General features: G+C 45.0%; 1 protein-coding gene across 1 annotated transcript; it reads left to right on the top strand.

Moving 5' to 3' along the window:
- Nucleotides 1–417: 417 nt before the first annotated feature.
- Nucleotides 418–26,420, top strand: DDX27 (DEAD-box helicase 27). Its single transcript, XM_044297267.1, has 21 exons — nt 418–635; nt 2,737–2,880; nt 2,960–3,019; nt 3,093–3,234; nt 3,322–3,362; nt 3,648–3,731; nt 3,917–4,022; nt 5,780–5,953; nt 6,759–6,909; nt 7,285–7,384; nt 12,601–12,742; nt 13,049–13,202; nt 13,281–13,362; nt 14,654–14,831; nt 15,123–15,229; nt 16,813–16,909; nt 17,011–17,105; nt 17,186–17,303; nt 17,384–17,486; nt 18,059–18,127; nt 26,197–26,420. The coding sequence occupies exons 1-21, from the start codon at nt 552–554 to the stop codon at nt 26,210–26,212; spliced, it is 2,247 nt and encodes a 748-aa protein (XP_044153202.1). The 5' UTR covers nt 418–551; the 3' UTR covers nt 26,213–26,420.
- Nucleotides 26,421–27,571: the final 1,151 nt, after the last annotated feature.

Raw genomic sequence — 27,571 nt, 5'->3', positions numbered from 1 at the left:
CAAAGATTCGATTCATTAATCGGTTCTTTTGAATGAACCGATTCATCTAAAAGATTTGAACTTCCCATTGCTACCCACAACAGCCAATCGGATTCCAGCTTTAATTTTCCAAAGGAGCTCTGAAAAATGAAAGCTGGAATCTGATTGGTTGCTATGTGCAACTAAATCATTTTTCCTTTACACCAGTTTTGATCAATTTCCCCCACAGACTTCATTTCTTACCTTTTATTAAAACGTGTGACCCTTAATACATTTGGCACATTTTACACACTTCGTGTTAAGACAGGTGGACTGTGCAGCCCCCACCTCCACTACTGCTGGTACACTTACTTACACATTGCCTCCATCTTATCAGAAGGCTCTACTGTCACTTTAAATACTTTACGATGTCCTTCCGGGAGGGGCGGGGCTTGGCGCACTACCACTTCCGGGTCGTTTGGTTGGTACACACGTGTGTAGTCCGGGGATATGGGCAGATAGGACGGCGAGGGCAGTATAGGGGTGATAATCACGTGATCCTTGTGGACCGGACTTTCTGAGGAGCCGGAAACATGTGGACGGATCTAGATCTGATCGGAACCATCGAGGAGGAGGATGATGTCCCCGAGGAGCCAGAGTCTGAGGAGGAGGACGAGGTAACAGCCAGGGCATAGGCTGTTCATGTATACAAGCTGGGGAGGGTCTGCATAGTCCACAGAACCTGCAGGGAACTACAACTCCCAGCATGTCCTTACTGCTGCAAGGCCAGAAGATGACTCCAGACACTTCCATAGGAAGACACTGGTTGGAATAAGGTGACAGCAGCCATCGCTGGTAGAAGTGAATGGAGGAGATGGCCAATAGTGAACCCTGTCCAGTAACACTCTCATCATCCTATAATGCGTCATGACTGGATACAGTAACACTCTCATCATCCTATAATTCATCCTGGTTGGATCTAGTAACACTCTCATCATCTCATAATACCCCCAGACTGGATCCAGTATAATTTTCATTATTTTATACTACAGTCTCACTGGATCCAGTAACACTTTCATCATCTTATTATACACCCCGACTGGATTCAGACTCTCGTCATTTTATAATACATTCTGACTGGATCCAGTAACACTCTCATCATCCTATAATGCATCCTGGTTAGATCCAGTAACACTCTCATCATCCTATAATGCATCCTGGTTAGATCCAGTAACACTCTCATCATCTCATAATACCCCCAGACTGGATCCAGTAACACTCCTATCATCCTATAATACATTCTGACTGGATACAGTATCGCTCTCGTCATTTTATACTACATTCTGACTGGATCCAGTAACACACTCATCACCTTATAATAATATGTGCTTCTGTCACTTTAATCTGCAAGCAAAGATCTTGATAACCATTAAAAACTAAAGCATGAAATTAAGTTAAAAAAAAAAAGTTAGAAACCTTTTATTTTATACAAACAGTAAACGTTGTTGGATCTGGGAGACATTTTTGTTTAGTTTAAGGGATGTTTTCACCTCTACATGTCTGATTTAATATCTTCATACATTCCCCACGTAATAATAATAATTCTGGAGCATCTGTTCTTATGGCTCTGTTTTGTGCCATTCCTTTATTATTCCTGATAGAAGTTATGAATGAATTGCTAGCAGTTTGCAGTGAAGGTCCAGATGGGTGTTACCAGTTGGGGGTGTGTCCCTGCACAGTCTGCCACCAGCAGCACTGATTGGACAGAGGAAGACACACCAGTTACTGGTAACGCCCAGCAGTACCTTTACTACACAATGCTGGTGATTCATTCATAACTTTTATCAGGAATAATAGAGGACTGGCACATCATAGTCCTAAGAATTGAAGTTCCACAATTAAAGGGAGGACTAGCTCTAAGGCTTCTTTCACCTCCATGCGATACTGATTGTGTCAGGATCTGTTTAGCACCTAAGTTCTGTTAGTTTTTTTTTTTTCTGCGATTATGTCTAGTGTTTGCTTTTTTTCCCCATTTAGATTGTTATTCTATAGTTTTTCTTCATGCGCGTGAAAAATGCATCCGTTTGTTACGCGCGTAAAGAAAAACTATAGAATAACAATCTAAATCTTCAGCAACAGTCAGTAAAAAAAAAAAACACATTGCCTCCGGACGCCTTCCGTTTTTCATGAAAGCCCCATTTACTTCTATGGAGCCAGAGCTGCATGAAAAGCGCACAATATAGAGCATGCCGCGATTTATTTATTTTCTCCATGAAAATGCTGCTCATGTGCCCAGACCCGCTGAAATAAATGGCTCAGGATTCAGTCCGCGTTCAGTATGCATTCACTACACGCATCGCACCCAGACAGAAACCTCACTCGTATAAAGGTTTGCTTATACGGGACGATGCCACCGACCTGTAACCAAACGCTGAATGAGAATTTACAAGTCATTTGGCGCTCGTTTAAAGTGCGGTCACGCAGCCCGATGCAGTGTGAAAGGAGGGTGCCCCCAATTACTTTGCATATTATTAGCAGAGCATCCCACGGGGCGAGGTGCTGCATCAACGATAGTCGCCCTACAAACAAGCGGTTTGCACAGGTGATCGATGGCTTCTTTGCATGGACTAATTATCGGGAACGAGTGTAGGAAGATTTGGTCCCGATAATTGTCCGTATCCTCAACCAGTGTTAAGGAGTCCTTAGCTGGAACCATTGATGGTGTACGGCCAGCATTATTCTCCTGATTTCCCTGTGACCTGTACCCTTCCATAACAGGAGCGGCCCATTGTCCTTGGCAAAAAGAAGCAGAACGCTGCGAAACAAAGTGGAGACTTCAATGCAGACTTTGTGTTTGGAGAGCGGGACGGCCAGGCCGATGACAGCTGGGTGATGGACGATGTTATGAAGCAGCTGAAGAAGGTGAGGCTCGGTAACAGAAGCATATGGGTGGCACATGTCAGTAGATCATGGGGCTCATTGTGGCTTCTTCTTTCCTCAGAGATCTGCCACCAGTCTGGACGAAAAAATCGACACGGTTAGGAAGAGGAGGAAGAACCAGGTAAGTGTCTGTTCATAGAACATTTCTGGTATCCTTCTGGTAGAAAATTCTAAACCTTCACCGTTAAACACAGGAGAAAGAGGAGAAGGTTCCCGAAAATTCTGAGAAAGAGGAGGAGGTAAAGAGTGAGGATGAAGAGGAGAAGGGGCCTTCAGAAGATGAGGAAAGTGAAGAAGAGTTCTCATCAGAAGAAGAGACTGTGCTCACAAAAGCTGGTGAGATGCTGGACTCGTGTCACCTCTCTACTGCATGTTACTTGTGCTCCTGGGTTCTACTTACCTTCTCCTAATGTTGACTTGTAGATACGCTGAGAGTAAAGGAGAAGAAGAAGAAAAACGCAGGGGTAAGACATGCTTAACATCCACTGAAGACCTAAAAGGCACATTGTGTATGAGGACAATTGTAGGTTGTATAACAGGAGGAGCTGATCAGCAGAAGTCAGACCCCCGTCGATCTCATATTGGTGTCCTATCCTAAGGATAGGACATCAATATGTAAAGGATAACCCCTGGAGATTTTTTTTATTAAAATTTTCCCCAGAAAGTGAATTTGGTATGTTCCACCAGATGCCATATTACAGGGAATGGTTGTGTAAGTGGCAGACATTGACTCTGTACCTTATTTCTAGAAGTCTGGGTTTTTTGAAGATGCTTCTGAGTACGATGAAAATCTTACTTTCCAAGACATGAATCTGTCCCGTCCTCTGCTTAAGGTATTGTGAAAATAAAATGCTGATAGTTCACACTTGCTGGATCAATCTGAAAAGTACCGCCACCATGTAGATGCATGGTTTAAAAGTATATATTATATAGGTCTATATGACCATTTATTCAGAACATTTGATAATATGGCTGCTAACAAGTCCAGATTAAAAACATTTTCATTTAACAATTTTAGGCAATATCTGCCATGAGTTTCTTACAACCAACCCCAATCCAAAAGGCCTGCATCCCTATGGGGCTTATGGGAAGAGACATCTGTGCCTGTGCTGCTACCGGGACAGGTGAGCAGATGATGTTGGTTTTAAACATATTGAACTTTTTTCCTTGTTGAAATAGCGGCAATATCTGTGAGAGAGGAGAGAATCGCGGTCCCTTCACTTCTTTTCATGGTAATCATAGCCCTAGCAAAATCAAAACACAGCAAGCCCCAGCAGCATCAAAACAAATGTGCACCACAGAACTGGGCAAGATAATGAAAAATAACTACTTCTGAGCAGTATGGTGGCATTGCATTTAGCACCCCTGTAGGGATTTTTTTTTTATATATTTTTTTTTATTTGCTCAAAAACCTTCTTTGAGGTTAAGTTCTACTTTTGCAGCCTCCTGAAACAAGACTGTGACCATCTCAAAATCCCTGGAAGGGAAGTGCCCCATATAAATTATATAAAGGGATTGTTGGATAGGTGTCACGGGTAGTACGGGGAAGGGAAGACAACCAAAAGGAACAACAACAAAACAACTACAGACTAGGCCCCAAGCCTAGGGAATAAAGAGGTAACCTCCTAGCAAACTCTGACTTTCTCCCTAAGCTGCTAACCACATGTGCAAGTCTCAAAGGTAGAAATACACATGCACAGGAACCTGAGGCTGCTGAAACACTGCACCAAACCCTCATCATAGGGAACAGGGAAAGAGGCAACCAGCTCCTTCCAACTTGAATGAGCCAGTGTGTCCCTGAGGCCTAGTCAGGACAGACACGATAAGAAAAGGGAAAGGACTTAGCTTGAGAAGCAACAGAAACAGGAGAATCCCCACACAAGCAGAGCACTCCTCAGAAGAACTATTAGCCGCAGGGAAACCAGTGAAAGGCGGAACATATAAAGGGGCCACCTGACTGATAATGAGCAACACCTGCGAAGGGGTGGAAACCTGTCAGCAACAATGAAAACAAGAGAGATCTTTTAGATCGACTCCTGAGTCGACCATCTATCTGAACTTCTAAGATCTTTCCCAGAGTTGGCGGTGACAATAGGCAGTTGCACAAATGCATTATATTAAGTGTACTTCACTTTACATGTCTTGTGTCCACCCCAAAACGTTTTTGTAGCCTATGTATGTTACTATTAAAAATTCCAGTACTATATACAGTATTTTTCGCCCCATAAGATGCACCTAGGTTTTAGAGGAGGACAATAAGAAAAAAATATTTTTCATTATATCTCAGATCAGGCCAGCAATCAGACCCCCCCCCCCCCCCAATGTTAATCAGACCTCATCTGACAGCCCCATCAGACCTCAGATCAGCCCCCCATGCCATTTATGAGCCGCCATTATTAGCCCCCCGTGCCAGTTATGACCCCAGTGCCATTTATTATGCCCCCAGTATAAGCCCCAGTGCCACAGAGCTAATAAAATTAAAAACCCACTTGCCTCTCCTGCTCCTCACCTCCAGCTCGCTCTGTCGTCTTCCTGTGCTGTGACCCGGCGCGCACAGTGTGAGGTCATAGCGCGCCCTCACACTGTGTGCAGCCTTCACAGCTGACAGCCAAGGACCAGGAAGCGGTGAGTACAGAGCCTTCACCGCTTCCCGGTCCTCCGGTACTAATGAACGCAAAATGGAAGAGCTTCATTAGTATTCGCCCCATAAGACGCAGGGGCGTTTCCCCCCCCCACACACACACACACACACATACACACACACACTTTTGGGGGGAAAAATGCGTCTTATGGGGTGAAAAATATGGTATATATAATGTGCTGTATGGTTTACTATGGCACAGATATACAAGCGACCTATACATCATCTTTTTTCTTATAGGGAAGACTGCTGCTTTTATGCTTCCGGTTCTAGAGCGTCTGATCTACAAGCCTCGGCAGGCTCCCATAAGTCGTGTTCTAGTTCTGGTTCCAACTCGTGAGCTTGGCATCCAGGTGCATGCAGTCACCAGACAGCTTGCCCAGTTCACAGAGGTTACCTGCTGCCTTTCTGTGGGTAAGTGCACCGAGCAAGAGGCCAGAAGATCCACTGTGTTCGATAAGGTTTTCAGTTACTAGGGGCACATAATGGTCGGTAGACTGTCACCCACTCATCCGGGGTGTACACAGAAATCATAGGGCCCTGTTGCAAATTTCTGACTCAATAGAATTTATTATTTTGGTTGGTTTCAGCCACCACTAGGGGGAGCTAATTGTTTATGGATTTATAGTGCTAGCACTTTACGTGACTGAATAGGAGCTGTATAAATCTGTATGCAGTAAGCTCCCCCTAGTCTCAGCTGCAGGTAGCTGCCATCAGAGTATAGCAACATGAAACGTAGTTTAGTATTGTGCCCTTAAAGGGGTTGGCTATTCTCAGACATTGAATGACCTATCTCTAGCATATGCCATCAATGTACATTGTGGGTTTCACCTCTTGGACCCGCGCCCATCTCCAGGACAGGGACCCTGACGTGAAAGAGAACATATTGCACTTGTGCAACGTGCTGTCTATTCCTCACTATGGGAGTTCCAAAAATAGCCGAGCAAGGAGGCTTTTCATTCACTTTGGGGTCCTGTTCTGGAGATGGGAGCAGGTCCCAGAGGTGGGACTCGTACCTGACATTGATGGCGTATGCTAGCGATACGTAGTCAATGTCGGAGAACAGTTGTGTGTGCTGCCCCTGTGGTTAGTCCTCCACCTTCACTCATACAGAGCCCTGTTTCTTTTTATCAGTTCGGTCATATAACACCATTTTTTTTTTCTTTATTTTTTATGGTCTTTTTTTTTACACACAAATGTCTATTGTCTTTTCTTTCAGGTGGTCTAGATGTCAAATCTCAGGAGGCCGCCTTACGGGCTGGACCTGATATTCTCATTGCCACGCCTGGAAGACTCATTGACCACCTGCACAACTGCCCCTCCTTCAGCCTGGATGCTATTGAGGTGCTGATTCTGGATGAGGCCGACCGGTAAATATTCTGTTTAAATGGGCAAGTTGGCAGGCGGGATGGGTGATGAGCTCCAATTGCTCTCCTAGATTTATGTCCTTTCTGCTGCAGCTGGTGGCAGTCAAAGATGGAACTGAGCATGTGCGTCCGTTTGTGAGTGGACAAAGAAATTAGAAGAATGGCAGATGGCGCTATGCAGATACATTTCTTTAAATTACTCAGTGGCTATTCTACATTTTTTTATTACATCCAATTATAAAAGTGTTCAGATCCAGTCGCTGGTTTGAAAACTGTAGAATATTTTTTTTTGTGGGACAACCCCTTTAAGCATCGGGGTCACGAGTGAGTAGAGTATCTTATTGCATTACCATATTCCATACGATTCTGTTTCTGCAGAATGCTGGATGAATACTTTGAAGAACAGATGAAGGAGATCATCAGACTCTGCTCCCGTCAGCGCCAGACACTTCTTTTCTCAGCCACCATGTCTGAGGAGGTAACGCTGTGGAACGAGTAGGCCTCTTGTTCATTGCAGTATATGGGGGATTCGTTCCACCAGGCTCACAATGTAAATGTGCTTGAGTACTTGTCCTGGTCCTGAGTACAGATATGAGATGGTGTCCTGAGGACTTGTGAGGAGAGTGACACTACCATATACGGCTGGCAGATCATGTCCAATATGTCTGATTCTCCTTTCTTCCAGGCATGGCTCGGCTGCCATTGCTGTCAGTATATCTCCGAAAAATGTGCATTTTAACTCTAAGGATCATGGGTAGCTACAAAATACCTCGGCTGCCCCTATCCCTAGCATTTATTATTAGCATCTGACTAATTTACCTCCTTAGCCTTTGAGGACACAGCAATGTTCTATTTTTTTGCATTTTTGTTTTTCACTCCCTTCCTTTTCGGATCCATAACTTTTAAAATTTTACGTTAACGTAGACGTATGAGGGCTTGTGTGTGGCTTCTTTTTTAATAATGTCGTTTTTAAACCACTTCAGCCCCGCTAGGTGAAACCCCCTTCATGACCAGAGCACTTTTTACACTTCGGCACTACACTACTTTCACCGTTTATCGCTCGGTCATGCAACTTACCACCCAAATGAATTTTACCTCCTTTTCTTCTCACTAATGGAGCTTTCATTTGGTGGTATTTCATTGCTGCTGGCATTTTTACTTTTTTTGTTATTAATCAAAATGTAACGATTTTTTTGCAAAAAAATGACATTTTTCACTTTCAGCTGTAAAATTTTGCAAAAAAAACGACATCCATATATAAATTTTTCGCCAAATTTATTGTTCTACATGTCTTTGATAAAAAAAAAATGTTTGGGCAAAAAAAAAATGGTTTGGGTAAAAGTTATAGCATTTACAAACTATGGTACAAAAATGTGAATTTCCGCTTTTTGAAGCAGCTCTGACTTTCTGAGCACCTGTCATGATTCCTGAGGTTCTACAATGCCCAAACAGTAGAAAAACCCCACAAATGACCCCATTTCGGAAAGTAGACACCCTAAGGTATTCGCTGATGGGCATAGTGAGTTCATAGAACTTTTTATTTTTTGTCACAAGTTAGCGGAAAATGATGATGATTTTATTTTTTTATTTTTTCTTACAAAGTCTCATATTCCACTAACTTGCGACAAAAAATAAAAAATTCTAGGAACTCACCATGCCCCTCACAGAATACCTTGGGGTGTCTTCTTTCCAAAATGGGGTCACTTGTGGGGTAGTTATACTGCCCTGGCAATTTAGGGGCCCAAATGTGTGAGAAGAACTTTGCAATCAAAATGTGTAAAAAATGACCGGTGAAATCCGAAAGGTGCACTTTGGAATATGTGCCCCTTTGCCCACCTTGGCATCAAAAAAGTGTGACACATCTGGTATCGCCGTACTCAGGAGAAGTTGGGGAATGTGTTTTGGGGTGTCATTTTACATATACCCATGCTGGGTGAGAGAAATATCTTGGCAAAAGACAACTTTTCCCATTTTTTTATACAAAGTTGGCATTTGACCAAGATATTTTTCTCACCCAGCATGGGTATATGTAAAATGACACCCCAAAACACATTGCCCAACTTCTCCTGAGTACGGCGATACCAGATGTGTCACACTTTTTTGCTGCCAAGGTGGGCAAAGGGGCACATATTCCAAAGTGCACCTTTCGGATTTTGCAGGGCATTTTTTACACATTTTGATTGCAAAGTTCTTCTCACACATTTGGGCCCCTAAATTGCCAGGGCAGTATAACTACCCCACAAGTGACCCCATTTTGGAAAGAAGACACCCCAAGGTATTCCGTGAGGGGCATGGCGAGTTCCTAGAATTTTTTATTTTTTGTCGCAAGTTAGTGGAATATGAGACTTTGTAAGGAAAAAAAAAAAAGAAAAATCATCATTTTCCGCTAAATTGTGACAAAAAATTCGAGGAACTCGCCGTGCCCCCCACGGAATACCTTGGGGTGTCTTCTTTCCAAAATGGGGTCACTTGTGGCGTAGTTATACTGCCCTGGCAATTTAGGGGCCCATATGTGTGAGAAGTACTTTGCAATCAAAATGTGTAAAAAATGGCCTGCGAAATCCGAAAGGTGCCCCTTTGCCCACCTTGGCTGCAAAAAAGTGTCACACATGTGGTATCGCCGTACTCAGGAGAAGTTGGGCAATGTGTTTTGGGGGGTCATTTTACATATACCCATGCTGGGTGAGAGAAATATCTTGGCAAAAGACAACTTTTCCCATTTTTTTATACAAAGTTGGCATTTGACCAAGATATTTTTCTCACCCAGCATGGGTATATGTAAAATGACACCCCAAAACACATTCCCCAACTTCTCCTGAGTACGGCGATACCACATGTGTGACACTTTTTTGCAGCCTAGATGCGCAAAGGGGCCCAAATTCCTTTTAGGAGGGCATTTTTAGACATTTGGATCCCAGACTTCTTCTCACACTTTCGGGCCCCTAAAAAGCCAGGGCAGTATAAATACCCCACATGTGACCCCACTTTGGAAAGAAGACACCCCAAGGTATTCAATGAGGGGCCTGGCGAGTTCCTAGAATTTTTTTTTTTTTGCATAAGTTAGCGGATATTGATTTTTTTTTTTTGTTTTTTTCTCACAAAGTCTCACTTTCCGCTAACTTAGGACAAAAATTTCAATCTTTCATGGACTCAATATGCCCCTCACGGAATACCTTGGGGTGTCTTCTTTCTGAAATGGGGTCACATGTGGGGTATTTATACTGCCCTGGCTTTTTAGGGGCCCTAAAGCGTGAGAAGAAGTCTGGAATATAAATGTCTAAAAATGTTTACGCATTTGGATTCCGTGAGGGGCATGGCGAGTTCATGTGAGATTTTATTTTTTGACACAAGTTAGTGGAATATGAGACTTTGTAAGAAAAAACAAAAACAAAAAATTTCCGCTAACTTGTGCCAAAAAAAATGTCTGAATGGAGCCTTACCAGGGGGGGGTGATCAATGACAGGGGGGTGATCAATGACAGGGGGGTGATCACCCATATAGACTCCCTGATCACCCCCCTGTCATTGATCACCCCCCCTGTAAGGCTCCATTCAGACATCCGCATGATTTTTTACGGATCCATGGATACATGGATCGGATCCACAGAACGCATGCGGACGTCTGAATGGAGCCTTACAGGGGGGTTATCAATGACAGGGGGTGATCAGGGTAATCAGGGTGATCACCCCCCTGTCACTGATCACCCCCCCCTGTAAGGCTCCATTCAGACGTCCGCATGATTTTTACGGATCCATGGATACATGGATCGGATCCACAGAACGCATGCGGACGTCTGAATGGAGCCTTACAGGGGGGTTATCAATGACAGGGGGTGATCAGGGTAATCAGGGTGATCACCCCCCTGTCACTGATCACCCCCCCTGTAAGGCTCCATTCAGACATCCGCATGATTTTTTACGGATCCATGGATACATGGATCGGATCCACAGAACGCATGCGGACGTCTGAATGGAGCCTTACAGGGGGGTTATCAATGACAGGGGGTGATCAGGGTAATCAGGGTGATCACCCCCCTGTCACTGATCACCCCCCCTGTAAGGCTCCATTCAGACGTCCGCATGATTTTTACGGATCCATAAAAATCATGCGGACGTCTAAATGGAGCCTTACAGGGGGGTGATCAATGACAGGGGGTGATCAGGGAGTGTATATGGGTGATCACCCGCCTGTTATTGATCACCCCCCTGTAAGGCTCCATTCAGACGTCCGTATGCTTTTTGCGGATCCGATCCATGTATCCGTGGATCCGTAAAAATCATATGGATGTCTGAACGGAGCCTGACAGGGGGGTGATCAATGACAGGGGGGTGATCAGGGAGTTTATATGGGGTGATCATGGGTGATCAGGGGTTTATAAGGGGTTAATAAGTGACGGGGGGTGGGGGGGGTGTAGTGTAGTGTAGTGTGGTGTTTGGTGGGACTGTACTGACCTACCTGAGTCCTCTGGTGGTCGATCCTAACAAAAGGGAGCACCAGAGGACCAGGTAGGAGGTATATTAGACGCTGTTATGAAAACAGCGTCTAATATACCTGTTAGGGGTTAAAAAATTCGGATCTCCAGCCTGCCAGCGAGCGATCGCCGCTGGCAGGCTGGAGATCCACTCGCTTACCTTCAGTTCCTGTGAGCGCGCGCGTTCACAGGAAATCTCGCGTCTCGCGAGAAGACGCGTATATGCGTCCAGGAGGAGTAAAGCAACCACCTCCCGGACGCATATACGCGTACAGCGGTCGGGAGGTGGTTAATAATGCCATTTTGGCCTTTTGGTCGCTTTTATTTTATTTTTATTTTTTTTTTTTTTATTAAATTTTTGGGGAGGTGCAGCAACAAAAACTGTTGAATTGGCCATTTTTTTATTTATTTTCTTTTTTTGTTTCATTACAGTGTTCGCCGTATAGGATAAATAGTTATATTTTGACAGTTCTGGCATTTTGGGGTTCAATGGGTCTTTATCTTGAAGTTGCAATCTTCAGATGGCTTCTCCGATAGACTGCAGTGATTTCCCTTTGCAGTCTAAGGAACATTCATTATGTTCCCATGCAGCCCTGCTACACACCGGGCTCCATAGGAACATCACTGGCAGAGCTTCTAGAAGGCTCCAGGCTACCACAGTGGACTAACGGCTTCCTCGTTAAGGGGTTAAAATATGTATTCCGTCCGTTCCTTAGCTGGCAGCTATATCCCAGCCGCTCCCATAACATGCACGCTTGGATCAGTGGCATGTACATGATTTCAATAGTCAGAACAAGGTATGCGGCACCCAGTGGTGTCCCTGCATGTCTCCTGATAGCCGCTGTATTCAGTGTAATGTGTATTGCTAGCTTTAGGCAAGTTTCACACTAGCTGCAAGGAACTCCAGCCGGCTGTTCCAGCGGGTGAACAGCCTGTTGGATCCGTGCTGCCGCTAGTGCACGTGCACCCCCGGACTGCTGCTCCGGCCCCATTGACTGTAGTGGAGGTGGGCCAGAGTTACGGCGGCAGCGTGTGCCGAGAGGCGGCTGGGAATAAAAGTACTACATGCCGCTAGCCCTGAATGTAAAACTCTTGGTACATGACTTGTGGACTACATATGTGCATATCCCTTTTTGTTTTGGGGGAATTCTCCCTATTGGGCAGTTTGAGTATCTGGTTAAAAAAAACTGTTGTACTACATTGTTGGGTTTGATCTTTCGCAGGTTCAAGACTTGGCCTCTGTGTCCCTGAAAAATCCTGTGCGCATCTTTGTAAATAGCAACACTGATGTTGCCCCTTTCCTGCGCCAAGAATTTGTTAGGATCCGACCAAATCGGGAGGGTGATCGGGAAGCCATCGCTTGTGGTAAGTCTGCAGTCAACCCTTTAAAGAGGACCAGTCAGCACCCCTAACTTGTTTTAGTAAATACGTATACTCCTCTTAGACCTCTGCATTGCCATTACTCTGCTATTCCTCCTGGAAATACAGGAATAAATCGACAACCAAGCAATGGCATTCCTCTTGTCAATAGTTTATTATAGATGTAGCTGAACCTTAGTCCCTGATGTTGGAGAACACGGCTCTATGCAGTTTTGCAGTTACGGTCCATGGAGAGGTGAATATGGTGTTGATCATGAAGGGAGCTCAAGTCCTTTGTTTGTTCTCTTGCAGCCCTTCTCACCCGCACCTTTCAGGACCATGTCATGCTGTTCACTCAGACCAAGAAACAAGCACATCGCATGCATATCCTCTTGGGGCTGATGGGGCTACGAGTAGGAGAGCTTCATGGAAACCTCTCCCAGGCACAGCGTCTAGAGTCTCTTCGGTAAGTAGATCAGACCTCTAATAATTACTAGATGTCTGTGATGGTTTTAATTTTTACTACTGCTCTGTTGTGTTACAGACGATTTAAAGACGAACAGATTGACATTCTGGTTGCTACAGATGTGGCAGCTCGAGGGTTAGATATTCATGGCGTAAAGACGGTAATATCCAGAGAAAATGTTAGATGTAATATGTGACTTATCGTCATGGCTGGTGAATCAGCCTGGCTGTGATATCGAAGGGGTTGTCCACCTTTAACCACCTATCTGTTCTGCCCGAGCTGAGCTTGCGCTGTGCGAAAAGTACTTAACTGTGGAAAGGGGGGGAAGGCTGCTTTAACTGCTGATATCACCTGAACGGTAGCATCTAGATGCTCGCAACTGGTCTTGTTTGAAATGGCAGCATTGGTCCAAGCTAAACAGGAGATATCACTATTAGAAATCTAGTCGGGAATAATCTCTGCCAGCTTTCAAATGATATAAAGCCCAAATCTCTAGCTGCTACCAAACCAGAGATATGAACAGCTAAAGGAGCGTATGACTGATAGAACACAAATAGAGAAAATGTTATTGGTCCCTGAGACTAAAATTAATTCTCTAAAGGGTTAAAAAGGCAACGGTGTCTCCTGAGTTGTGCACCAACAAGACTAACTTCAGACGCACATTCAAAATCTACAATGAAAAGTTACATTTTTGGGAATGTTTTTTTCCAATTTTAATGTGACTGTTAAAAGGTTAATTAAGTGATGGACTTCAAAAGGAGGAGAGCTGCAATGTCAAGCTCCGTCCACTACAAAGTAGTCAGATCTGTCTGCTCCCGGCACCAGAGTTATTGTGGGGATTCCTGCCGATCAGCTAGTGGGCCATTACTTAAAGGGGTTGTCCGGGTTCAGAGCTGAACCCGGACATACCCTTATTTTCACCCAGGCAGCCCCCCTGATGTTGGTATCGGAGCATCTCATGCTCCAATGCGCGCTCCCTTGCCCTGCGCTAAATCGCGCAGGGCAAGGTCTCTTTTTTTGTTTTCAATAACACACTGCCGGATGGAAACTTCCGCCCGGCAGTGTGTTCGGTGACGTCACCGGCTCTGATGGGCGGGCTTTAACGCTCCCCTAGCTGTTTTACTGGCTAGGGCAGCGCTAAATCCAGCCCATCAGTGCCGGTGATTTCACCAGGCTTCCTGGCACCCCCATGGAGAGCCCCGGTACGTCACTGGATCTCCAAAAGATACATTTGCCCTGCGCGATTTAGCGCAGAGCAAAGGAGAGCATCGGAGCATGAACTGCTCCGATGCTCAAGTCAGGGGGGCTGCCTGTGTGAAATTCTGGGTATGTCCTGGTTCAGCTCTGAACCCGGACAACCCCTTTAAAAGGTGGACAACCCCTTTGAATGAGCAAATTCCAGTAGTTGTAGTCTTATTTGATTTGACATATTTGTGGTTCTCTTCCATCAGGTAATCAACCTCACCATGCCTGCCACAGTGAAGCATTACGTGCACAGAGTCGGCCGTACCGCCCGTGCTGGTAAAGCTGGTCGCTCTGTCTCACTTGTTGGGGAAGAAGAGCGGAAGAGTTTAAAGGAGATTGTAAAAAAAGCTCAGGCCCCAGTAAAGGCCAGAATTCTTCCACAAGGTAAGGGGCCAGCCAGCAGCTGGATGAAAGTTAAAGGGGGTGTTGCAGTGTGAAATTCACATAGGTCATGAATATCACATTGGCGAGGCTCAGACTCCTAGCTACCCCACCGATCAGCTGTTTGAAGTGGTAGGCACTTGTGTACACCATCTCCTTGACAGCGCAGTGTAATTACAACTGTTCGACGCTCTCCAAGTGAGACAACGCCCAGGTCATTTTGAATCGGAAACAATCCTCGTAGAAGCTGAGGATATAGTATTTGAATCATTTTGACCTCTCCCTCTTTTTTAGATGTAATTTCTAAGTTTCGGGACAAGATAACCAAGTTGGAAAAGGAAATCTATGCCGTGCTGCAGCTTGAGAAAGAGGAAAAGGAGATGCAGAAATCTGAGACGCAGGTAAGAGAACCATCCACTAAGACTGGGTGTTGTACATCATAACCTAGAGAGTAAATGGAAACTGCCATGGTGTGTGTTTTTTTTTGTTTTTTTTTTAGATGTTTTATTTGATTTGCAGAAAATATATGTAGAATACAAAATAACATATGAGGACATAATGCAGATGTCCTTACCAATCCCTTAGGTTTTCCTCAGTATTTCAGTGTCCATGATGTTCACTCCTATTACACAAAAAAGAAACGAACCTAGAAACCTACAGAACATAAAGGAACAGAAACCCATGTTGAGGAAAGTCCACATATGAGAGCATAGTGGCTCCAAGTGACCATAATATGTAGCAAAGACATCTGCTGAATTAGACCATCCAAAGATAGTGTAATCTAGAACCGCCTATTCTCAAGTAATGTTCAAAATCCCTTCAGTAAGTACGGTTTTGTTAGGTCTCATTGCTTAGGGTACTTTCACACTTGCGGCAGGACGGATCCGACAGGCTGTTCACCATGTCGGATCCGTCCTGCGGCTATTTCGCCGGACCGCCGCTCCGTCCCCATTGACTATAATGGGGACCGGGGCGGTGCACGGCGAAAGGCCGCCGGACTAAAATTACTGCACGTCAGGCTTTTTAGTCCGGCGGCATTATAGTCAATGGGGGCGGAGCGGCGGCACGGCGAAATAGCCGCAGGACGGATCCGACATGATGAACAGCCTGTCGGATCTGTCCTGCCGCAAGTGTGAAAGTACCCTTAGGTTCATCTGAATGGTGATAAACAGTGTGATTAAAAAAAAAAAAAACTCTTTAATTTCCCAAATAATTTCTTAGCTTGTTTTTCCTCCTATATGTCAATGTCTTCCAATCGCTCATTTCCTAATATAATTTCATTACCTGTATGGCCACTATCTACAGATCGCAACATCAGTCACGTCACCTCGTCCTTAGGCCTCTTTGTCTCTTCTGGTGACCATTGTGTCCACTGATTTGGTTCTGTGTCTTCATATTTTCTCCTGGTCCTGGCTGTATCATCACCCATCTAGATTACATTGGTGAGAGTAGGCGGCATCATGAGATCCCTCCATCAGCGCAGGAAATCTGATGATTCCTGCTACTCCCCACCCATGTAAACTAGATGGGTGAGGCTACAGCCAGAACCAGGAGAAAACATGAAGATGTGGGATCAGCAGAAGAAACGCAGAGGACCACAGATGGGGTTGTGTGATGGACATTGCAGTTAGAACAGGCAATGAAATTATATAGGAAGTGAGCATTCCGAGGACATTGATATATGGGAAGAATGGACAACCCCTTTAAGTGTGCTATCTTGCCATTCCAAAAGAAAGATGGAGGGCAGGACCACAAACCATGGCATAGGTCTGATTTAGATCTCTGTACTTTCCTGTTTGGTTTAACAAACAGAAGAGGTAAAGATATATATGGCCATGTGCAGCATTTTTTGATGGGCCATGATCTGCTGTTATCACCAATGTCTGTTGTGAAGAAATGAACCAGCAAATGGCCAGTGACCAACACGTCAGACCTGAATGTGCTAAACTGTGCCTTTTACAAATGGTGGCTTGTTACCTTTCAGATCAGTTCAGCACAAAAGAAGTTAGAACCAGGGACTGAACCCGAAAATATGCAAAGAAGCTGGTTCCAGACTAGGGAAGAGAGGAAGAAAGAAAAACGTGAGTTAAATTTTACCGCTCAATACTTATTATTCCACCTACCACCCTCAACTGGTCGTCACAGGAGAGTTAAAAAATGTTTCTTTCTGACTCCGCACCAGTGTCCCATGCTCTTCAGGAGTTTGATCTGGCTCTAAGAGGGAAAAAGAAGAGGAAGAAATTCATGGAACAGACTAAAAAGAAGGGAGAACTGACAGTAAGTGCCCTCCACAGCGCTGTCCCTTTCCACAAATTCCTCACTGTCCCCATTGACGCGTGTGCCTTCTCTCGAAACAGCCAGAGGAACGCTCTCAGTTTGAGGTGCTGAAAGCTCAGATGTATGCAGAGCGTTTAGCCAAGAGAGACCGCAAACCAAAGAGGGCCAGGGCCATGCCACCTGATGAGGATCCTGCAGGTAGGTACTGAAGGACATAGGTGACAGGGACTCGACAGATATTGAGTTGTGTACTTTAATACATTTTGTGTTTCATGTAGCTTCAGCCAAGCATTCAAAATCGAAGAAGCAGAAGAAAGCCACAGTGTTTGATGAAGAGCTAACCAACACGAGTCATAAGGCCTTGAAAAAGTACAGAGCCGGGTAAGTGACTAAGAATTGTCCCTGGTACTGTAGGAAGCTGTGTGTAATAGCCAATAGCAGCTTGTGTGCACATTCCGGAGTGCCAGTAGAGGGCGCAGCCTGCGTGGTGGTGATGAGATGCCAGTGTCGCGTATGGGCATTTCTTTGTGACTTTGTACTTAGGAAACAGATGTCCAGTTAAACCTTTGATTCTACTCATTCCTCAGTTATTTACAGGGCAGTTTTATGTCCTGACGACGTCACCTATTCTCAGGTCCATGCACTGCACTCTTGTTCTCAGAAATGTATATTCTCCTCCCATCCTTTATATACTCCACTTGATGAATAATATGGACTAATCAGTGGCTCGGTGGTTAGCACTGGTGTCTAGGGTCAAATCTGATGAAGAACAACATCTGCATGGAGTTTGTATGTTCTCCCCGGGTTTGTGTGGGTTTCCTCTGGGTACTCTGATTGTCTCCCACACTCCAAAGACATACTGAGAGGGAATCTAGATGGTGTGATCCACTGGGGACAGTGAGTAATGTGCTGGTGCCATACAAGTGAGTAATACATTATCTCTCCCTCTTCAGACCATCATTTGAGGACAGGAAGAAGCTGGGAATTCAACGCAGGAAAGGCAATTTTAAGTCAAAATCTCGGTATGTATCAAGACACTGAAAGGAAAAAAAATATATTAACCCTTAAAGGGCTGTGCCAAGTTAGTTAAGGCATAACTATCTGATCAGTAGAGATCTGACCACTAGACCCTCCATTGATCCTGGCCAAGCATGTGCAGTGCCATTCATTCGCTGTTTGTGGCAAGCACTGTACAACATGATCTTATTTAGTTCCATATAGAATGAATGAAGCAGCAGTGAGTATGTTGACCAGCTGCACTATTCAGATGTAGAATGGAAGCCCCCAGTGTTCAAATGTTCCCCCAATTCTGTGAATAGAGGATAGCTTTTAAACCCCTTCAAGACACAGACACCAATTTGCTTAAAGAGGACCTTTTTATGTAATTTTTTACTTGCGGGGTACCCTCCGCTGATGCTGCCATCCCTGTTATTTTTTTCAAATACCCCTCGCATGCCCCCCTGCAGTTTTTCCCGCCCCAGTATGTTAATACTGAGCATCAGTACAGGGAAGAGGAGATGCCAGGGTTTCTCAGTGGGCGCCTCCTTCTCCCTGGCTGTGCCACAGTCCAATCGCAACGGACTATGTCACAGCCAGGGAGAAGGAGGCGCCCACTGAGAAACCCTGGCATCTCCTCTTCCCTGTACTGATGCTCAGTATTAACATACTGGGCGGGAAAACTACAGGGGGGCATGCGAGGGATATAAAAAAAGAACAAGGATGGCAGCATCAGCGGAGGGTACTACACTAGTAAAGGTACTTAATAAACAAAAATAATTACATGAAAGGTCGTCTTTAAGGCTGTTCTAACGCTATGGTGGCTCCATATGGACAAAATTGCCTCTTTTTTTTGGGTAGGAAATTAATCAAACTTGCCTTTAACCACCTCCGGACCGCCTAACGCACATGTGCGTTCCGGAGGTGGCAGCGCTGCGCACAGTCACGCATATACGCGTCATCTTGCGAGACGCGAGCTGACGCGAATATGCGCGCGCGCATGCGCAGTTCGTGCTGGCATTTCGCACAGCAGTATTTCGTCAGCAACCTGCCAGCCAATAATCGTGGCTGGCAGGTTGCTGATTTTTAAAAAATCCAATCAAAGTGCCAGATAGCAGATCATATTTGTAAATATGATCTGTTATATGGCTGCCTGCTCCTCTGCTGGTTCTTTTCGTCGGTTGGATCCAGCGGAGGAGCAGGCTTCACAGTGAGTACACCAACACTACACTATAGCCCCTGATCACCCCCCTGAACCCCAATTAACCCTTTGATCACCCCTGTCAATCACAAGTGAAAAGAAAAAAGTGATCAGTGCAAACTGTCACTTTTTTTTTTCACTGTTATTGACCGTTAGGTTTTAGGTATAGTTTAGGTCCCTTGGTTAGGTAGTTAGGGATCAGTTAGCGCCCAGCCCACCGCACCGCAGTCCGTTATTTGCTGATTAGCGTATCGCTAATCAGCATTTGTACTTTTATAGTATCTGGAAGTGATCAAAACTGATCACGGTCAGATCTATAATTGTATTAGTGTCACTTTAGTTCGCCCTCCACCCAAAACGCAGTGTTTGCCCGATCAGGCCTGATCGGTCGCCCACACGTGCGTTCGCCCACACCCGCCCCACCGCAGTGACAAAAAAAATATTTTTTTTTGATCACTGCACATTCACTTTACACGCACTGCGACGATAAAAAAATCAGTTTTGATATTTTTTATCAACCGCAGCGGCCTCTGGTACTTCGCTAGCCTCCCCTTTGTAAGACAGGCTTGCTTTTTTTTTTCTTGGGTAGTCTCAGGGAATACCCCTAAATTTAGTTGCCCACATGTCTAACAGGGGGTATTCCTCTGAAGAGGCCTACAGGCTTCTGACCCAGTCGGATGAGGAGTGGGAACCCTCATCTGATGAATCCAGCGGGTCAGAATACGAACCCAAAGTTCGGACGAGGAGGCTGAGGTCCCTGATACCACCAGGCGTACCCGGCCCCGTGTCGCTAGACCGCAGGTTGCGCAGGATCCGCTTCAAGAGCAGCAGAGTGGGGCTGGTGCTGTCGGATTACGTGGTGAGGCATACACCAGCAGCCCAGCCCTCCCTGGACCTAGTACCAGCACTGCCGTACAACCTGGTGAAGTAGCGAGCACCAGAAGGGCAGTTGAAGCTGGTACGGTGGCACGTGCAGTAGTGACCCCGTCGCAGCCACCGCAAAGACGTGCCCGTAGAGCCCCTAGAATCCCAGAGGTGCTGGCAAACCCTGATTGGCAGTCCCCAACTTCAGCCGCACCTGTAGTTTTCCCTTTCACTGCCCAGTCTGGAGTTCGGGTTGAGACGGCTCAGATCGGTTCGGCCCTGGGATTTTTTGAGCTGTTCTTGACTGCGGAGCTTTTAGACATAGTTGTGGCCGAAACAAACAGGTATGCCACACAATTTATCACCGCTAACCCGGGAAGCTTTTATGCCCAGCCTTTCCGGTGGAAACCAGTCCAAGTTTCCGAACTTAAAACTTTTCTGGGCCTCCTCCTCAACATGGGCCTGACAAAAAAGCATGAATTAGCGGTCATATTGGTCCACGAACCCGATTCATCACATGCCCATGTTCTCTGCTGCCATGTCCAGGGCACGTTTTGAGGCCATCCTGCGGTTCCTGCACTTTAGTGACAACACCGCCTCCCGTCCCAGGGGCCACCCTGCTTTTGACCGGCTCCACAAAATTCGGCCCCTCATAGACCATTTCAACCAGAAATTTGCAGATATTTATACCCCAGAGCAAAACATCTGCATAGACGAGTCCCTGATACATTTTACCGGGCGCCTTGGCTTCAAACAATACATCCCAAGCAAGCGCGCCCGGTATGGGGTCAAATTGTATAAGCTCTGTGAAAGGGCCACAGGCTATACCCACAAATTTCGGGTCTATGAGGGAAAAGATCAGACCCTGGAGCCGGTCGATTGCCCTGACTACCTGGGGAGCAGTGGGAAGACAGTTTGGGACTTGGTGTCACCCTTATTCGGCAAGGGGTACCATCTTTATGTGGACAATTTTTACACAAGTGTGGCCCTCTTTAGGCATTTGTTTCTAGAACGGATTGGCGCCTGTGGTACCGCGCGAACTAGTCGCGCGGGCTTCCCCCAACGGCTCGTTACCACCCGTCTTGCAAGGGGGCAGAGGGCCGCACTGTGTAACGAAGAACTGCTCGCGGTGAAATGGAGAGACAAGCGTGACGTTTACATGCTCTCCTCCATTCACGCAGACACGACAATACAAATTGAGCGAGCAACCCGTGTCATTGAAAAGCCCCTCTCAGTCCACGACTATAACCTCCACATGGGAGGGGTCGACTTCAATGACCAGATGTTGTCTCCGTATTTAGTTTCCCGACGCACCAGACGCTGGTATAAGAAGGTGTCTGTATATTTAATTCAATTGGCTCTGTACAATAGTTTTGTTCTCTACAGTAAGGCTGGGAGAACTGGATCCTTCCTCAAATTTCAGGAAGAGATCATCGAGAACCTCCTGTATCCAGGAGGTTCCGTGGCCCCAACCACCAGTGTAGTTAGCCGTCTACACGAGCGACATTTCCCCAATGTCGTTCCTGGTACCTCAACCCAACAGTCACCCCGAAAAAGATGTCGTGTCTGTAGCAGGAGTGGAATAAGGCGTGACACCCGCTATTTCTGTCCTGACTGTCCGGACCACCCTGCCCTATGCTTTGGAGAGTGTTTCCGGAAGTACCACTCACAGGTACACTATTAGCATAGGGATCATCTCACCAGGACAGGCACACAGGGCTATTAGGGCCCATTCATTCACTGCTGCTGCAAACGTCTCCTTTCACATGGGACAAAGTGCATAACGCACTTCGCCACATCTTTGGGCGATTTGCGCTTTGCACATTGACCCATGGGGAAGGAGAGGTTTGTTCTATAAAGGTAAAAAAACAAAAAAAAAAACAGGTAAGCAAACAGGTTAATGTTTAGTTCCAAAAGTTAAAGTTACATGTTCTGTTCCAAAGTTAATAAAATTATTGCGTTGTGGCCTGGTTTTTTCTTTTTTTTCTTTTTCTTCTTTTTTTTCTTTTTTTACCTTCCAGGTGGACCAACCGATCTACTAGCTGCAGCACCGATGTGCATTCTGACAGAAGCATTGCGCTTCTGTCAGATTACACGCAAGTCGGTGTATGCGGCGCTGCAAGACGGGATTTTCTCCTCTGCAGTGACAGATACGTTTGCCGAGGCATACGAGCTGAGGAGGAGGCGGCGTTCCTATGCTTTGGCAAACACTTTGTATATATATATATATATATTTTAAAAAAAAAACCCGGCAATGAATTATTCATCCACATCGATTGATGCGAATGGAGAAATCTGGTTTGCCAGGGCATACGAGCTAAGTGGGTATGGATGTAGGGCGGAGCTCCTATGTCCTGGCAGACGCCTTTCCCCTCCATTTTTCTTTTTTTGGCAGAGATTTTTTCATCCACATTGATCGATGCGAATGAAGAAATCTGTGCCGTTCATTTTTTTCTTTCAGCCCAGAGGCTGAACGGAAAAAAAAATCTCATTACCTGTATGCTCAATATAAGGAGAATAGCAGAAACTCCTAATGCTGGCCATACATGTAATGATTGCGGAGACCCTCAAATGCCAGGGCAGTACAAACACCCCACAACTGACCCCATTTTGGAAAGAAGACACCCCAAGGTATTTGCTGAGGGGCATATTGAGTCCATGAAAGATTTAAATTTTTGTCCTAAGTTAGCGGAAAGTGAGACTTTGTGAGAAAAAACAAAAAAAAAATCAATTTCCGCTAACTTATGCGAAAAAAAAAAAAAATTCTATGAACTTGCCAGGCCCCTCATTGGATACCTTGGGGTATCTTCTTTCCAAAATGGGGTCACATGTGGGGTATTTATACTGCCCTGGCTTTTTAGGGGCCCTAAAGCGTGAGAAGAAGTCTGGGATCCAAATGTCTAAAAATGCCCTCCTAAAAGGAATTTGGGCACCTTTGCGCATCTAGGCTGCAAAAAAGTGTCACACATCTGGTATCGCCGTACTCAGAAGAAGTTGGGGAATGTGTTTTGGGGTGTCATTTTACATATACCCATGCTGGGTGAGATAAATATCTTGGTCAAATGCCAACTTTGTATAAAAAAATGGGAAAAGTTGTCTTTTGCCAACATATTTCTCTCACCCAGCATGGGTATATGTAAAATGGCACCCCAAAACACATTCCCCAACTTCTCCTGAGTACGGCGATACCAGATGTGTGACACTTTTTTGATGCCAAGGTGGTCAAAGGGGCACATATTCCAAAGTGCACCTTTCAGATTTTGCAGGCCATTTTTTACACATTTTGATTGCAAAGTACTTCTCACACATATGGGCCCCTAAATTGCCAGGGCAGTATAACTACGCCACAAGTGACCCCATTTTGGAAAGAAGACACCCCAAGGTATTCTGTGAGGGGCATGGTGAGTTCCTAGAATTTTTTATTTTTTGTCGCAAGTTAGTGGAATATGAGACTTTGTAAGAAAAAAAAGAAAAGAAAAAAAACATCATCATTTTCCGCTAACTTGTGACAAAAAATAAAAAATTCTAGGAACTCGCAGTGCCCCTCACGGAATACCTTGGGGTGTCTTCTTTCCAAAATGGGGTCACTTGTGGCGTAGTTATACTGCCCTGTCAATTTAGGGGCCCAAATGTGTGAGAAGTACCTTGCAATCAAAATGTGTAAAAAATGACCGGCGAAACCCGAAAGGTGCACTTTGGAATATGTGCCCCTTTGCCCACCTAGGCTGCAATAAAGTGTCACACATGTGGTATCGCCGTACTCAGGAGAAGTTGGGGAATGTGTTTTGGGGTGTCATTTTACATATACCCATGCTGGGTGAGAAAAATATCTTGGTCAAATGCCAACTTTGTATAAAAAAATGGGAAAAGTTGTCTTTTGCCAAGATATTTCTCTCACCCAGCATGGGTATATGTAAAATGACACCCCAAAACACATTCCCCAACTTCTCCTGAGTACGGCGATACCACATGTGTGACACTTTTTTGCTGCCAAGGTGGGCAAAGGGGCGCATATTCCAAAGTGCGCCTTTCGGATTTCACCGGTCATTTCTTACACATTTATTTGCAAAGTTCTTCTCACACATTTGGGCCCCTAAATTGCCAGGGCAGTATAACTACCCCACAAGTGACCCCATTGTGGAAAGAAGACACCCCAAGGTATTCTGTGAGGGGCATGGTGAGTACCTAGAATTTTTTATTTTTTGTCGCAAGTTAGTGCAATATGAGACTTTGTAAGAAAAAAAAAAAAAAAAAAAAAAATCATCATCATTTTCCGCTAACTTGTGACAAAAAATAAAAAGTTCTATGAACTCACTATGCCCATCAGCGAATACCTTAGGGTGTCTATTTTCCGAAATGGGGTCATTTGTGGGGGTTTTCTACTGTCTGGGCATTGTAGAACCTCAGGAAACATGACAGGTGCTCAGAAAATCAGAGCTGTTTCAAAAAGCGGAAATTCACATTTTTGTACCATAGTTTGTAAATGCTATAACTTTTACCCAAACCATTTTTTTTTTTGCCCAAACATTTTTTTTTATCAAAGACATGTAGAACTATAAATTTAGCGAAAAATTTATATATGGATGTAGTTTTTTTTGCAAAATTTCACAGCTGAAAGTGAAAAATGTCATTTTTGGGCAAAAAAATCGTTATATTTTGATTAATAACAAAAAAAGTAAAAATGTCAGCAGCAATAAAATACCACCAAATGAAAGCTCTATTAGTGAGAAGAAAAGGAGGTAAAATTCATTTGGGTGGTAAGTTGCATGACCGAGCGATAAACGGTGAAAGGAGTGTAGTGCAGAAGTGTAAAAAGTGGCCTGGTCATGAAGGGGGTTTCACCTAGCGGGGCTGAAGTGGTTAAAATTGTGTGGTTATTACCATCTGTGAGTGGGCCGAGTCTCATCTGTTATAACCTTAGAAAACAGCCTAAAGGGGTTTCCGGGTGTAATACTTGATATTCATCATGTCGAGGTTCACACTGGCTAAACCAGGTAAAAATGAGAAGTGGAGCAGTTGGCCAAAGCAACCGCATTCCAGTGATTATTTTCCAGAGACCTGAAAATGAAGGAAGCAATGTGGTGGTTTGCTGTGGGCATCTGCACCAGTTGTGATGAGTGCTCAGGAGGGCGAGCTCTTTGTTGTGGCTCCCTACTTTAGATAATGGGGGTTTCTTTATCCCCTTTAAAGGGCTTCTGTCACCCCCCAAAAGTCATTTTGGGCTAATTAGAATCCTTATAGTGCGATTATTCAATATATAGTGCTCTTACATTTTTCTGTGGCTTAGTTTCTTTAAAAAACGCACTTTTATAATATGTTAATTACCTGGCTACCAACAAGTAGGGCGGTTGCTTGCTGGTAGCCGCCGCATCCTCCTTTAAAAAAAAAAAAAAAAAAAAAAACGCCCCCTCCTCCTGTTGATTGACAGGGCCAGCGAGCGCTCTCCTCCTTCGGCTGGCCCTGTCTGCGTTCCAAATATCACGCCTGCCCCTTACCGGTCTTCAGTCGGCGCACTGAGAGGAGGACCTTGCTCGGCCGCTCCTTCCTCAGTGCGCCTGCGCCGATGACGTCACATCTACATCAGGCGCACTGAGGAAGGAGCGGCCGAACGAGCGTCCTCCTTTTCAGTGCGCCTGCGCTGACTGAAGACCGGTACGGCGCAGGCGCAAGGTTTGGAACGCAGACAGGGACAGCCGAAGGAGGAGAGTGTTCGCTGGCCCTGTCAATCAACAGGAGGAGGGGGCGTTTTTTTTTTTTTTTAAAGGAGGATGCGGCGGCTACCAGCAAGCAACCGCCCTACTTGTTGGTAGCCAGGTAATTAACATATTATAAAAGTGCGGTTTTTAAAGAAACTAAGCCACAGAAAAAGGTAAGAGCACTATATATTGAATAATCTCACTATAAGGATTTTAATTAGCCCAAAAATGAAAAATGACTTTTGGGGGGGGACAGAAGCCCTTTAAGTAAATTGTGGGTTCTGATGGTGTGACTGATACTTGTACTAATCATTCTTAACCCTTTATTTCTCAGGTATCGCAGGAAGTGATTGTACCACCTGTCACACTCGCAGAGCAGCATAGTCTATGCTCACTTGTGCAAGGACTTTGTAAACCTGTAAAATATAATAGTCCAGCATGGGATGGATGGGGCCCGGAACATCATGTCTCCTGGTAGAAGACTAATGGATGTTGTTGAGGATTGTGTTCTGTTGATAATTCTATTATATAAAATACAGTTTTATAATTAATGCTCTACTTACTAAATCCATATTTCACCTAGTTCAGGTCAATGTGTAAAACTACATATTAGAATTGCTTTTTTGGTGGGATCCATCCACTGTACTAAAGAGGACTGAAGAAGGTGGGATGATCAGCAAGCATCCGCTCTCAGTGAAAGTCTCCTAACAGACCTAGAACCAGCCCTGTACCTCACATGGATCCAGAGATCTCCACATTTATTACTCTGCTAGATTTATATCAACCTGGCTACTCAGGGGGTGTGTTCTTCCTGCTGCAGACGCAGTTGAAAGATGGAACTGAGCATGTGCGTCCACCTCTGGAGATGGACAGACCAATTAGTAAACTAGCTAACAGCAGGTGGTGCTATACAGAAAAAAATTTTTTTTTTTATATATATATAATTTTTTTTTATAAAGTATAGGGAGAGGTTTGAAATATATAATGAACTGAAATGCTGTCATGTAGGGGAAAAAAACAAAAACTTTGCTGTGTCATTAAAGGGGTTGTCCAGGATATAATTGATGGCCTATCATAAGAATAGGCCATCATTAGCTGAGTGGCAGTGATCCGACAACCCGCACCCACACCAATCGGCTGATTTGTAGCTCTGACGACTGAAGCTACACAGCCCATGAGCGCAGCACTGTAGTAAGGAGGTCCCACCACTACAGTGTCTATCGTGCTATGTAGCGGCAGCAAATTTCAGTCAATAGAGCTACACAGACCACCTGATCGGTGGGGGTGCAGGACCTAGTGATGGCCTACCCCCTAGAATAGGCCATAATTTACAAAAACTGTGGATAGCCCCGTTAAAGGGGATGTCAGCATGATTCTGGACTATTATCTGCAGTAATACAGGAGTAGTGAGGCAGATAAGAAGCCCAGACCTTCATTTTTTCAAAACAAAAATCCTACTGTGCCCCATTTCCCCTACTGTCAGCACTCAAAGCTGCGCTGAAATAATCAGTCTGGACTACTGTGTGCATGCATGGCACAGCTTTAACCCCTTAGTGACCAATATGCCTTACAGCGGTCACTAAAGGGCTTTGGATGGTCCAGTCTAAGCACTGCATGGCGTTCCCATGTAGTGGAGCTCTGTGTTCCTGCTCTAAGGGTCCAGACTGGCAGATCTGGGCTGTTTAGCTCCTTAGATGCTGCGGGTAATA

The sequence above is a fragment of the Bufo gargarizans genome, chromosome 6, assembly GCF_014858855.1.
Source record: "Bufo gargarizans isolate SCDJY-AF-19 chromosome 6, ASM1485885v1, whole genome shotgun sequence".
Classification (NCBI taxonomy): Eukaryota; Metazoa; Chordata; class Amphibia; order Anura; family Bufonidae; genus Bufo; species Bufo gargarizans.
This window is presented reverse-complemented; position numbering and strand designations above follow the sequence as displayed.